The sequence below is a fragment of the Cololabis saira genome, chromosome 1 (assembly GCF_033807715.1).
Source record: "Cololabis saira isolate AMF1-May2022 chromosome 1, fColSai1.1, whole genome shotgun sequence".
In the NCBI taxonomy this organism is placed as follows: domain Eukaryota; kingdom Metazoa; phylum Chordata; class Actinopteri; order Beloniformes; family Belonidae; genus Cololabis; species Cololabis saira.
Genome location: NC_084587.1, coordinates 43,195,904 through 43,210,442, shown reverse-complemented (window position 1 = coordinate 43,210,442; position 14,539 = coordinate 43,195,904). Strand labels below are relative to the sequence as shown.

Here is a 14,539-nt window from a genome sequence, read left to right as displayed (position 1 = left end):
GCCTCAGACTCTTCACAACGCTGATGTCACAGAGTGGTTGTCCAGTTCTTCTTGCACACAAATCTATGAGTTTTACACAGAAAACAGGATATTCGGAGGGTTTCTAACCTTTATACCTCGATGTGGCGGCAGACTCTGCTCCCTCGTCTGGTAATCTCTCTCTTACAGTCAGATCTATTGTCCTCTAAGCTCCATCTGCTCCCCTGCACCCCCCAGCAACCCCCCACCCTACTGTACAGACTCATTCATACGCGGGTAAAACGCATGTATAACACGTGAAAGTAGCTCGAACACACGAGAGCACGGCGGGTACAGCGAGTCCGGATAAATCCCAGTGAAATCAAAAGTCGATAATAAAGGACGAAGGTTCCTGAGCTGCAACCTGTTTCCATGGTGCGACCCTGCCAGCTGAGGGCTGATAACACCACCGCTGGAAGAAACACCATCCATCCATCCATCATCCATCCATCCATCCATCCATCCATCCATCCATCCATCCATCCATCCATCCATCCATCCATCCATCCATCCATCCATCCATCCATCCATCCATCCATCCATCCATCCATCCATCCATCCATCCATCCAGTCTAGGGCTGCTGGGTCTGATTCTGGAAATAAGGATGTTGTGTAAACTGACAGCCCTGCACGTGTATACAACGCAGCGATTAAACACAAGAGACTTCTTGAGCTCAGAAGCCTTCAGGATGAGAACATTCCTGCCACTCTGATGGTCCAGAAGACCAGAACAGTTCCAGCATGTGTTACAGAGTCCATGCCGTAACTGCAGCGTGTGTTTCCGCTGCTGCCACACCTGCTGCTGCGTGACGGGGACGACATCCTCCTCTCTGTGAGGTGTGAGGGGAGAGTCAAAGAATAAAGGAGAGGGCAGATGTGAGAGAGTATGAGAACAAAAAGTAACAATGGGATGGGAGGAGGGATGTGCAGAGGATTATCAGGCTTTTAAAATCGGTATTTTGTGTTTATCTTGCACAGAGAGGGAGGGGAGACAGAGAGTCCAGGTTCAAAACAGCAGCTAACCAACTTTTTATTTCATTTATAGATTATTGAAGCAGATTTCTGTTGGAACTGGTGATCTTTGTTTTAAAATCCCTCAACCAGGAGACGGATGATGGAATCTGGAGCTGAAAGAGAGGCAGGTTGGTAATACGTGTGTTTGTGTGTGTGTGTCTAGTTCCGAACCAGGATTTTTTAAACTGCAGTTACTCCTCTGACCACTAGGGGCTCCAACAGCAGGTTAGTCTCCTCTGCAATCATGAACCGTAGAAATAAGTGAACGTATCGGTGACGGGGGAATCCGACGGGACACGCCCACCACATGTCAATCAAAGTTAGCTGTGGCTACCAGCCCCTTCAGGTGATCTACGTCAGAGAAGCTGCAGAGCTGCAGAGCTGCAGAGCGAGTGCAGACCAATAAGTCTTTTCAGCATTAAATTATTAAAACTATTGTTTTTATTTTACAGTCAGTTGCGTGCTAAGATATTTATGGACTTGCTCAGGAAATATTATATCATACAAAATGCTTAAAAGCAAGGCGACTGAGATGGTAACCCTTGCAAGGCGCTCTGGTCAAACCCAGAGGCGCATACCTTTACGGTTACACCGGCGAGCACGAGCCGCGTGGAAACAACGCAATATTTTGATGCTCAAGGCTGAAAATGTTCCAACTTTGAAGCGATGTTCCCACTGATGGAGCCAACACTCGCCTGCAATGACTGGCGTCAGTCCGTTCAAGACGAATGGATGGTGCCGTTAGGGACGTTTCCAATGCGTGCAAGTGGGACTGGGCCAAACGCCGCGTCCACACTGGAGCAGTTTTATTTTTTATTTATTTATTTTTTTGACATATTTTTATCACGGTTTTTTCCCCCATTTTATCACCCCGTGCTCCTACCTAAGTAAAAGTCCTGGGCATTGCTATCCTCTACCAAGGTCCTGCACTGAGCTCAGGTCTCCTCCTTAACCTGAAGAGTGAGCAGGCCGCATCTTTTCACCAGACAGGGTAGCAGTTTTATTTCTAAACATGAAATGAACCGATGTGAATTACACATCGATACATATGGTCGTTTGTCTGATACTGATTTCTTGGGCATTGATTGGGCATCATGTCTAGATTTTGAGCCTTTTCTGATACTCACTTTAACTGCACAATTATTTTGAGGTGTTTAGCTGCTCTGAGATAATACTAGTATGTTAGTTCATGTTTTTCAGGCGTCTTAACACTACGTATCAGTTCAAGTCAGTAATTATGAATCAAGCTAAATCCAGACTTAGTACAGGGTTGATGCTGACGCTCTTGTTCTGAGTACATCAGCTAAAGCTGTTTTTGTTCTGATATCAACCGGTTTCAGCTTTGAGTTTTGCTTCTCTTCTGGGTTGAAATGCTACCCCCCCCCCCTTTGGCTTAATCCTTCTTTTATGTTGTTGGTCATCAACTTCAGACAAGTCTTCCTAGTAACTGATCATGTTTGTTGCAGGAGGTTTATAGCGTCAGCTGGTCCACCATGTGGTCGCCTAGACAACCGGAGCTGCTGCTCTTATGGATTTCTATACTGGGTGAGTCTTTGTAGTGATTATTACTATGATCAGAGGTACAACACAGATACAGAAGATACAGAAGATTGATGGATTGATATACAGATGAATAGATGGATGGATGGAAGGAGGATGGGTGGATGGATAGATGGTTGGATGGATGGGTGGATGGATGGATGGTTGTACAGATGGATGGATGGATGGATGGTTGGATGGATGGATGGATGGATGGATGATGGGTGGAAGGATGGATGATGGATGGATGGATGGATGGATGGATGGATGGTTATACAGATGGATGGATGGGTGGATGGATGGATGGATGGATGGATGGTTGGATGGATGATTGGTGGAAGGATGGAAGGATGGATGGATGGATGGATGGATGGATGGATGGATGGATGGATGGATGGATGGATGGATGGATGGATGGATGGATGGATGGATGGATGGATGGATGGATGGATGGATGGATGGATGGATGGATGGATGGATGGATGGATGGATGGATGGATGGATGGTTGGATGGATGGATGGATGGATGGATGGATGGATGGATGGATGGATGGATGGATGGATGGATGGATGGATGGATGGATGGTTGGATGGATGGATGGATGGATGGATGGATGGATGGATGGATGGTTGGATGGATGGATGGGTGGGTGGATGGATGGATGGATGGATGGATGGATGGATGGATGGTTGGATGGATGGATGGATGGGTGGATGGATGGATGGATGGATGGATGGTTGGATGGATGGATGGATGGTTGGATGGATGGATGGATGGGTGGATGGATGGATGAATGAATGGATAGTTTATGATGGTTTATTTCTGTCTGGGAGAAAGAACAGTTTTTAACTGTTTTTAACTGTTCTTTTGGGAATAATCGTTGCTTGTAAGGAATTAACATCAAAAACATAATTTTGCTCATTTTGCTGCTCTTTTCAGCCGCTAATCCTCACATTTTCTAATTTTCACTATTTTCTTCAAAGATTGCCTCTAAAATATTCAAAGGCCTTTAATATCCACCTTTAGTGGTTAATTCTCTGATGTGGTTCTTAAACAGGAAGGGGACGTGCGTATCTGCCGTTTCTGTGTCTGACACGTAAATAATTCAGGATCCAGATTTTCAGACGTCTGGCTCCTGGTCGAGTCCTGCTGGTCTGTATTTGTCATAGCATGAGTTAAAAATGTGATGACAATCCTGCATTGTGGCACTACCATCCTTCTTTCCTCCCTTCAGCCCCTCCATCCCTCTTGCAGCCCCCCCTCTCCCTCCCGGTCCGGATGTCAGTCTTCCCTCCTCACTGGCAGTTCCTCCCTCTTTCCCAGCTTGACCCAGACCCTCTCTTCTCCAACTCCAGCCCCTTCTCGTCCTCTCAGAGCTTTTTCATGCTGCCGTGGCCCAGCCAGGCGCCGACCCCCGTCCTCCAGGCTTCCTTTGGCCCTTACTCTGTTACACAGGTAAGGAGGTGAGGACGGGTAACTCCTTACAAACACAACTAAAGAGGGTAGCGGTTCACCCACAGCCTTGCATCTCCTTCCACAGCTCGTGTCCGAGCCTTTCCTACTGAGTTCTCCGTCAGTACATGCCTCCCCCCTCTCAGAAAATGTGGAGAGAGAGATGGATGAGGCAGGGGTGGAGAGGTTTAGGGTGAGGGTCCTGTTTCATAAGAGAGATGACATCGGCACCCAGGGGACCTGCATCACCCTGCACGCGTTCAAGGAGACGGAGCAGCGCAAGGCCTCCTGCATCCCCCAGGTGAGGAGCAGCTTCTCTGGATGCTTCTCCTCCTGACCTCCTGACTTTGGGCCCGATTTACTAAAGGTTTGCGTGTGTAAAAACGTGTGCAAACTTGACAGCACCCCCAAACCAAAGTGCGAGCTGATCTACTAACAGCGTGCAAAGAGGACTGCGTCTCTCAAATGAGCAAAATAGCACACGCAATCCATTTAGTACTTTTGCCCTGATGAATAATCAATATGGGGCGTACCCGCCAGAAATCGCTAAATACTGGGAGGGGAAAATGCAAATATCTCCTTTTACCACCCGCAATGAGATTTACCAAGCCTGAAAGTTTTTGCGTGGATTGTGATTGCGTCTATATTTAATACGTTCGAAAGGAAGGTGCTAATCTCCACATGCAAAAGGAGAAATATTTTATTTATAAAAGGTTGCCACAGGAGGCACATTCATTTTTTTATTTGTGATAATAAATAAATCACGTGTTTTCATGGAGAAAAAAGTGTTTCTCATTGTGCGCCTATACTTGTTCTGCAGTTGTCATACCCCGGTGTTGTGCCGTATTCAGCACCCCTGCCGTGAAAAGAACCCCCTCGTCTGACAAAAATTATATTCTCATTCCGTGTCATGTTCTGTTTAGCGTCCAGTTTTGTGTTAATGATTCATGTTTAAATGCGCTCATGGATTCGGGTAAAAAAAAATAAATCGGGTGAATGGTTATTGATGTCATTAATTAATAGCCTGCTTACTGTGTTGTCTTCCATAATATTTGTAAATATATATAATATAAACTCCTAAGTATGTGTTTGTGTGAGTGTGTATATATAAATATATTGAAGTGTCAGTGTGTTGTTTTTTTTCTTGGTCTACTTATCATTGAATATACGAGGGGGTGCTTTTCACGGCAGGGGTGCTGAATACGGCACAACAATTTGCCTCTTCCACTAATATCTCTAACTCCAACTCGTCAAATTTCATTTTGCGCTTGCGACTATATCCTGCTTTCCATCCAGACTCTCCATGGCGCAAAGTTTGCGCCGCAAACCGTAAGACGCGCAACACCTCATTTAAATACTGAGGTTTGCACCTGTTATCAATTGCGCACGCAATCTTAGTTGATCACCCGCAAAACACACAACAACAGCATGCGCAAACTTTTTCAGCGCACACGCAATTTAGTACTCTTTATTTAGGATCTTAGTAAATCGGGCCCTTTATGTAATAATTGCTGTTTATGTAATAATTGCTTTGGGGTCATGTTCTGGGTCTCTGGAAAGCGCCTACAGACAACTTCTGTTGTAATAAACACTATATAAATACAATTGAATTGACCCTCCATCTCCTCTCCCAGCATCCTCTAGGCTTGTGTCTGGTCACCCTGACGCTACCTGGTGATTGGTTAAGGGATCAGGATCCACTCACCGACCAGTCACAAAAGGACTGGCACAAGCGGTACGATACCGTCCACCGTCACCGCTGGGCACCGACGCAGCAGCGTGGCCACCATCGTCATGGCAACACGGCCAGCCTTCGGTATGCAACTCCTCTAAAGCAGGTTTAAGAAAGACGGAAAAGAAGTAGTTTTCCACTAATTGAGAGCATCTCAGGTTAATAGAATATAAGAAACCTACAACCCCAAAACCTTGTTTAAATGTTTTCAACGTGCCATTATATATTTAAGAAGAATGAGGCCGAAACAGAAAAGGAAGCTCCTGACTGTCATTGTAGGTTTTAGGAGAGTAATTTCAAGCCAGGTGCTGCTAATCATCAAGGAAAAGTTTTCTGATCTGGATCATTCTGGTGTGTGAACAAAATGCTAAAAAGGAAAGACATCAGCAACTGTCTTAGCAAGATGATGCTGTAAATGAATCTGGAAATGGTTATAAAACCAAATCTAAATAGAGTTCAACGTTCTACAACGAGAATGATCATTCACAAGTAAAAAACTGTCAAAACGGTTGAGTCTTCCCAGGAGTGGACGTCCCAACAACAATTCATTAGTCAGACCAAGTGTCAACCCTCTAACTTTTAACTTCAGTCTTATTACAGTTCCTCGACTGGCCGTTAGAAACTAGCTACAAAAGTCCATCTCCACTGACCTCCAGGTTAAAATGTCCAACTTTAGAGACTACATAAACACATTTACAATTACATTTTCTAAATCTTTTTGTTCGACAAAAACATTTATTTTTTTTGATTACCAACATGTTTCAGCAATTCCTTTTACCTTGATCAGAGTCACAAGATCCGTTGTTAGCAACTGATGTTAAAAGGGAGGTGTGACTCACCCGTCAGATTTGACAGGTGAGTCCCGCCCTCTGCTGTCCGTTCCCCCCTCCATCCTGCTGCTCCAGGTGGGAGAGAGCATGTAGCCTCCCTCGTCCCTGTAGAACAGGGGTGTCAAACATGCGGCCCGCGGGCCGGAACCGGCCCCAAAGAGGTTCGATCAGGCCCGCGGGATAATTTAAAAGTGAAAAAATGCATAAAACACATGGAATTCAAATTTTTAATAAGATGCAATTCATGTATTATCCGCTAGGGGGCGCACTGTTTTGATCAGAGTAGAAGACAACAGCGGTATCAATGCGCCATCTGCTTTTTATAAATCTCATTTAATCTTAAAGTGCATTACTATATTTTTCAATACCAATTAATTGTTTAAAGTTTTGTGCCTTTGCACAAATCGGTGGGATCAGTTGCAATGCATATATGTGAATGATAAAAGTAAATTGCACATTTGTCTAAGGAAATATGAGGTGTTCCATGAAATGTTTTGTAAAAGGAATTTTCATTGAATTTCAACATTTTCCTAATGTTCTTGCGCTTTTTTGCACCAAAACAAAGGAAAGACATGATATTTTGAGTGCGACTTCCATACATGCTATAATATAGCATGTGTGGTATAATTTTAATGGTCCAGCCTACTTGACATCTACCGAGGCCATATGTGGCCCCCGATGTGAAATGAGTTTGACACCCCTGCTGTAGAAGGTCCCCGGGCCCCGCTTCCTGATTTCTATGGCCTCCCTGATCCTGCGCTGGTGTTTATTGTCTTCGGTGCGGATGACTCTGGCTTTTTCTCAGTCCATGATCCTACATGCTCTCTCCCACCTGGAGTTTGATTTCACATCCATAACAGAGCTTAAATAAAGCATTAAACTTATTTCTAATATGATTGATTGACAGCAGGCTCAGCCAATCACTTCCTCGTATGTGATTGTCATACTACCGCGCTTAGCAATGAAAACATGATGGTCATTATTGACTTTTCCGTCGAGTCGTCATGTGAAACGATTTATCCCGCTGGAAATGTCTGGTGGCAGGCCGGTGCTGAGCCAGAGGAGTTGGGAGCAAAGCTGACTTTGATTGGCATGTGGTGGGCATGTTCACATCGCCTTGCCAGGCAACATGGTTTCACTCCACATGAAGAAAAATCAAAACCGGTCTTCAGAAAGCAGTGTATCACATGACCGAATACTTCGTTGGTTGTCTGAGGGTCAGACCAACCGTGTTCAGAGGAATACGATAAAACACAAGATGATGGCTCCATCTCAGAGCCCGCAGCCTACACTTAGCCACAGGGCCACCGAGGGGACCATGATCTCCTATGTACGCAGACTCAGACCTCATCCCAGTTGGACCTTCAGAGAGCTGTAAAACCTCCATGATCTGAGGCAATGTTGTAAAGAAGAACGGTGTTGTGGAAGGGGTGGCAGGTGATGGTCTTGTTCTCGGCGCTCTCTGTGACAGAAATCTCTACCTGTTTTAGATCCCAACCAAAGTTTAAGACCACCCGCGTGGATGCTCTTCGAGGCCTCGGAGCCCAACGAGACCAGAGTAGAAACCAAATCCAGCTTTACTACTCTTCCTTCAGCGCAGATGCTGATTTGAAGATGACCCAAGAAAGGTATGTTACTGTGTGGTCACATGATTTACTCTGGGTATCCAGCTGGGAAATGGGTACCTGGTATGAATGAAGTAAACTGGCCAAACCGAGCCTTATGATCAGAGTCATCAGGAGCAGTCAGACCAGCTGACCCGCATCACAGTCTCAGCTGGTGAGGTGTAAATGCAGTTTGGACGAGCATCCCCAGTGAAATCGTTGCTGAACTGCACACATATGATTTTCTTTATTGAAAAAATATCACAGATAATATATAAGACCGCTACTGCCAGCTCTGGTTGACCTGGGACGATCTGGTTCTGGAGGTGGCTACCCAGCTAGCACCAGGTAGCTGGCTCTGGCACCAACGAGCAGCCAACTTCCTCCCAAGATTTGCCAGGGTGGCGACCTATCAGCTAACAGCATTTGGCCGCGGTGAGAGCCGGTAGCCAACCCCTACGACTCCAGCAACCCTCATTTCACCTGGCAGGTGTTATTTTGGAAGTTTCGTTCAGATTTAGACGGGGGTCAGAATAAATGTAAGGTAAGCTTACTTAGCATCATAGCTAAGCTTGTGGCAATTCCCACCAAGATGGTGTCCCACATAAATCTGACAAATGGGATTCAAAACCACCTTTAGATAGGTCTGGGCTGGGGGCACGGTGGCGCAGCTGGTAGTGCAGCCGTCTCACAGCAAGAAGGTCCTGGGTTTGATTCCCGCCGGGGACGCTGTGGGCGCTGAAGTGCGTGTTAGTTCCCCCATGACTTCAGTGCCCACACCCTGGGTGGGGTTGGCGAAAGGATCTTTCTGTGTGGAGTTTGCATGTTCTCCCCATGTTCCCTTGGTAGCTAATGTGAGCTACCCTCACAAAAACATGCAACAGTCCTGGGCTATACATGCCCCCTCTGGCCAACCGGGGAACAGATGGGGTGGGGAGGATCTGGCCGGAATAACGTGATCCTTCCACGCGCTACGTCCGGCCGGAGAAACCCCACCCTGTCTGGTGAAAAAGATGCGGCCTGCTCACTCCTCAGGTTAAGGAGGAGACCTGAGCTCAGTGCAGGGCCCTCCCGGGGTTGGTAGAGGGAGCAATGCCCAGGACTGTCACTTAGATAGGAGCACTGGGTGATAAAAAATGAGAAAAAAATCAGGGATAAAAATATTTAAAGATAGGTCTGGGCTATGTTGCAGAGGGCTCATGCAGTTCTGTTCAAGCAGTCAACGGTTAAAACCAAAGGGGAATTAAGGTTCAGTCCCCTGTGATGTCTCCGTCTCTGAGCAGATGTGTGGAGGACAGCGGGACTCAGTCCCAGAGGCAGCTCTTCCACATTAAAGCAGTAACTCTGAGGGAGGAGCAGGAAGACGGCGGGACAGACGGGAGGAGGATTGAACAGGCATGTCTGAATGGACAGCAAGTGGAGGTGCTGAATGTGGACCGGCATGTGGTGGTCCGGTATCACAGAGGTCCGGTTCTGACAGGACAGCCGATCAGGGTGTCTGTCAATCTGAGGGCCAACATCACTTCTCACTTTGCTGTGATCAGGTGAGACGGAACTGTGTTGGTCTTCAACCCAGTGAGCATTAGGCAAACTCTTACAGCTGAGTGTCTCCAGGATGAAGGTGAGGAGGGGCCTGGTGTCCACGGTGGCTCAGAGAGCGCCAGACTCCGACCCGTGGGCGGTGACCGTGGAGAGAAGCCAAAGCTTTAAACATGATGTGATCTCCATCTTCTGCCACAAACGAACCACAAAACAACATTACAGGTGAGGCTGAGAACAAAAACATAAAAAAGCAAAGTACTGACCCTGAAAGTGAGGGAGCAGGGTCTTATACATGATAGGAAGCCACAGAAGCTGCGCCAACACATGCGACCTGGAGGGGGGTCCTGGTAGTGATGCAGGCACCAGTTGTAGTTTTCTGGATGGACTTGACAGGTCGACCAAAAAGTTACAATCATCCAGACTGGACGTGGACCAGGCTGTGGGCCAGAAGGCCATTGTGGTCCGTTCTTTTATATTTGGGTTTATAAACAGAACACTTCCGGTCCTGCCAGCGTTTTACATAGATTGAGGTCTGGACTCTTAAACCTCCATTCTTCTATGTCTGTAGTCATTCTGATGGAGGTTTGTTGCTGTGTTTGGATCATTGTCCTGTCACATAATCAGGTTTCAGCTTTAGCCATCTGACAGATGTCCTCACATTTGTCTTTAAAGCATTCTGAAAGGACCATGAACTCCTCTGTGTACCAACGGCTACACGTGTCCAGGTCCTGTGGCTGCAAACACAACCCTAGACCATCCTCCCTGCACCAGCTCTGAGAGTGGGTCTGAGGTTGAAATGTTGGTTTGGTTTTCTCCAAATGTGGCTCTGGACATTCAGAACAGCTCGTGTGCAATGGGACCAGCTGTTCCAGATGTCTGAAGTACAACTGGAACATCTGGTTCAGACCCAGGGCTTTGACACTGGCCTCACTATTTCTCTGCGGTGTCAGAGGTCACATCAACCTGCTGCAGTAAACATGTAGAGTGTACCAACAGCTCAGTCGCTAAACTCTGTCGGCCCGCAGTCCATCTCTCCTCCAGCAGGTGGCGTGTCTGTCAGTCGACGGCCTGAGGCGGAGCTTCGACGTTGCCATGACTGTGTCTGCTCATTGGTGGGTGGAGTACTCAGGGCACGGTAAACACCTGTCGCCACGCGGGACAGAGGCGAGCATGTTCTCTTTCGCAGATCGACACATCTTGGGCATCGTTCCCATCACAGAGGTGCGTCCTTCTCACCCATCTATAAAGATTTCACAAACGCAGTCCGGTCGTCTTGATGGTATGCTTTCTCGTCCTCCTCCTACAGACTAACACCATCATCAACACCGCCATACTGACCAACCAACCCGTGTCACTTCCTGTCACGGTCCTGGCCATGAGCCATGGTGAGAAGGTGTCAGACGTGACATCTGCGGTCACCTGCCGCTCTGGCAACGAGAACACTGTCAAGGTAGGACACGTCTGTGTGACATTTCATTCAGGTCCACATGCTGACTCAGCTGCCTTGACGTAATATTTCGTTTTTTTCGTCGAAGGTCTCCAGCGACTGTTCCACCATCTTTGTGGACGGCAGCGAATCCGGGCTGGGAAGCACGTGTGCGAAGGTGGAGTTTAATCTGGGCATGCTCAGTGGCTCTGTGTGTCTGAAGGTGTGGGCCCCTGCAGTGCCCCTGCGAGTGTTGTTGGGAGACCCCGTTCTCAATGCCATTGATGGCTGGAACTTCTTCACAGAAGAAGGGTATGAAGTAGAGTCGTACCTTCAGTGTCTGCGTGTCTCTGGAAACATTCGTCCTTGTCTCGTGGTATTCACTTTGATTACCTTATTCAACTGTAGTTAGATGTTCAGTGGGGAGTTGTTTGGTTTTACCGCGAGCTGTACTTTTGAATCAAGAAAGCGTTGAAAAATTAATTTGTTCAATGGCATCTTGAAGAAGAGGGTAAGGGGATGTCCAAGGGGAAGACTTTAAACATCCAATGTCCAACACGAGTACTTTTGCATCGACGAGAGTTTAGCTTGAGCTCCTGAAGGCCTCATCATTTGCCAGAAGCCAATATTTCCGCAGCCCAGCCAGCTGAGTCCCAACAGATGGTGGTAAATGAGGCAGTCTTCAAACAATTGCAAAGCGGCTGTGAAATATGGTGTAGTATGTATGGTGTGAGATGTACTGTAATTATTTTCTGCATAAAAATTGAATTTGGTGTTCAAAAAGTCATTTTTCCAACTTGAGTCTTGAAAAAGAGGGGGTCGTCTTATAATCAGGAAACATCTTATATTCGGGCCAATACAGTAGTTTTCCACTAATTGAGAGCATCTCAGTTTAATCCCTTAAGTAACAGCAGAGACCCCTTTAACCACTCAGTCCAACCAATGTCCTCATGGAGATCCAGGAAGGATTCATTTCTTCATGTGTGTCCTGTCTCCTCAGGTGCGTGCCGGTGTATCAGCGCTCCTCGGTCCATATTCTAACTCAGTTCACAGCTCAAGATGTTCACGGAAAAACCGTGCAGCTCCTCGGGACGTCAGACTGGTTTGTTGATGTGACTGATCTGGTCCAAAGCTGGCTGAGGGTGGACGATCCCGGGGTGGCGTCGCTTGGCCCCCACAATGTCCTCATTGGTCTAAGACCGGGAAAAACATCCCTGCATGTATGTGATAGTTGTGTATGGGTTCGGTGTCACATGCTGGCCTTCTGAACATCAGCACGGTCCCCCTCTCTCTTCCTGTCAGGTCGTATCTGAGCAGTGGGACGGTGTACTGGGCAGGTGTGAAGTCATCGTGACCTCTGACACCGTCATCCCCGGTGACCTGTCTGTCCAGGTGGTCAGCGGTCTCAGCATGTCGGTCAAGGCCAACCCCGCCCATTCTTCCATCATCACCACAACCGTGACAGCTCACAACATCCTGCACAACCATCACCAGGTGAGGAGTTCACATCTGTGCGCCGGCCGTGCAGCTCTTCCGGACCGAGGAAGCGAAGTCTGTGTTTTACTTTGAGCTCAGATATTAATAGATATATTAATCAGCTACTGATGAACCAGGACAAGACTCCAGCGTTACCTGGTCTGGTTTTTGTCAATAGGGATGGAAGACAACAAGAGCTAGACGATGCTACTTGAAACTGATCTGTAAACGCATCTGTGTCCCACCATGCCTCTACAGGAAGCGTCCGTCAGTGTCTGGATCCAGTTCAGCGATGACTCCGCCTCCCTCCTGTCCAGCTTCGGTGACCTCCCGCACTTCCTGCGTCTCTCCTCGTTGGCTGAAACGGTGGTTGTGGTAACGCCCAGCCCAGGACAACGGATCTTCGCCCAAGGAGATGGCGGCGGACCTCTACTTCAGGCAGAACTTCTGGTCTCTGCCTGCACTGAGCATCTGATCACCTCCAACTCCATCAGTGATGCTGAGAGGGCCTGGATGGACTCTGAGGGAGGACGGAGCACGAGACGGCTGGCCAGAGGATCTGGGTGGATCCGAGTGAACCTGAACTCGGACGTCCTCCGGCCAGTGGGGAAGAAGTACGATGAGGTCGAGGGGTTCGGCTTTGATATTTCAGATATGCTGGTTGACTCCGACGCGGACTTCTACACATCCAACGAAGACGAAGGTGGGAATGTGAGCAGCGGAAGTATGGGCGAAGACAAGGGCCGGGGCGAGAGGACCAACAGACGGTGGAACAAGTTGAGCGACAGATGGATGGTCAGTCAGGGCGCGCTGGAAAAAGCTGTGCTGTCGCCCAGTTTAGAGAAGAACTTCTTCCCGGGTCAAGAGAAGGAGGCTGAGCCGGGAGGCGAGAAGAAGGAAAGGGAACGGGGTCTTCCAGAGCTGGGGATCGGTCTGGGCGTTGTCTTTTCTCTTCTCGCCCTCTGTGCTGTTCTCTTCCTGGCAAACTGTCTGCCCGGCACTCTGCGGGCCGGCAGGAGGACCAGGCCTGGGCCGGAGAGGGAAGCTCGCCTGGAGGAGCCCGCCTCGGAGGGGAGGGAGGACCAGGACTTGGAGGAGGAGGCCACAGAGAGACAAGATGAGGTGAAGCACATCCAGGAGGAGAATGAAGTGGAGATCATTTGCTGAGGTTCACCAACCCAAGATCGCCACCTGTCGTCTGCTCTGTCGCAGGTGTTTAACTGTCGGGACAGAAGAGTTTAAATGGTCACTGTGTCTAGCCAGACCGGCGGTTCAGCTCTCCTGCTGCAGTGTTACAGCTCCAGCTGATGTAAAGTTCCGAGTAGATATTCAGAACCTTCTCACATCTGTGGATTTCTCTTTTTTCCACCTCAACATGGTCACATAACACAACTCATCCTCCAGGACTTTATTCATGTAAATAAATGGTTGTTGGTTTCTCTTTCAAGAACAAATCCCTCTTTTTATAACTTGTTGCTTAATGTTTTCCTCGTATTAAAGGGCAGGTACGCACAGCCGATTCATGTGCTTAATAAACAATACCGGCTAAAAAACACTGAGCGTTTACACATCTTAAAAAGACCAGGATACAGCTTCCTCCAGAGCACCGAAGCGCTAGAAGAGCTGGTTAGAGTTGGCTCCAAAAACTCCAAAAGGTCAAAAAGGTTGTTCGTTTGAATCAGCCTTCAATTCAGGTGTCATTGTTTTGGAAATGACACCTGAACCGAGGACCAGGCCTAGCTGCATAGAAAAGCCAACAGTAGCAGCTTTGGGGGCGGGCTCTCCTGTGTATAGAAACATACAGTCTTCTTCTATCCTGATTGGATGATGGCTGAAGCCTCAAACACGTTTAATGCTCACATGGATCATGAAACCTGTTTGGTTCTCATGCAGTTCTGGTCTGTA

The 14,539-nt window shown here is 47.8% G+C and overlaps 1 protein-coding gene across 3 annotated transcripts; it reads left to right on the top strand.

The window, feature by feature from the left end:
- Positions 1-933: 933 nt before the first annotated feature.
- On the top strand, positions 934-14,173 carry tmem132a (transmembrane protein 132A). 3 transcript variants are annotated; one of them, XM_061724301.1, is made up of 14 exons: positions 934-1,160; positions 2,499-2,577; positions 3,947-4,027; positions 4,113-4,325; positions 5,659-5,840; positions 8,077-8,214; positions 9,474-9,734; positions 9,805-9,954; positions 10,758-10,953; positions 11,039-11,182; positions 11,268-11,470; positions 12,159-12,378; positions 12,461-12,652; positions 12,893-14,173. In XM_061724301.1, the coding sequence occupies exons 3-14, from the start codon at positions 3,956-3,958 to the stop codon at positions 13,799-13,801; spliced, it is 2,880 nt and encodes a 959-aa protein (XP_061580285.1). In that variant the 5' UTR covers positions 934-1,160; positions 2,499-2,577; positions 3,947-3,955; the 3' UTR covers positions 13,802-14,173. The 3 variants fall into 3 exon arrangements, with proteins under 3 accessions (XP_061580285.1, XP_061580279.1, XP_061580273.1); XM_061724295.1 differs by having other exon boundaries at positions 3,896-4,027; XM_061724289.1 differs by having other exon boundaries at positions 3,807-4,027.
- The last annotated feature ends 366 nt before the right edge of the window (positions 14,174-14,539 follow it).

Bases quoted from the DNA above. Each gene is read 5' to 3' on its own strand.
- tmem132a (XM_061724289.1), top strand. From the start codon at position 2,526: ATGTGGTCGCCTAGACAACCGGAGCTGCTGCTCTTATGGATTTCTATA. The intron at 4,326-5,658 runs GTGAGGAGCAGC...CTCCTCTCCCAG, and splicing joins AGGCCTCCTGCATCCCCCAG to CATCCTCTAGGCTTGTGTCT. The intron at 9,735-9,804 runs GTGAGACGGAAC...GAGTGTCTCCAG, and splicing joins TCTCACTTTGCTGTGATCAG to GATGAAGGTGAGGAGGGGCC.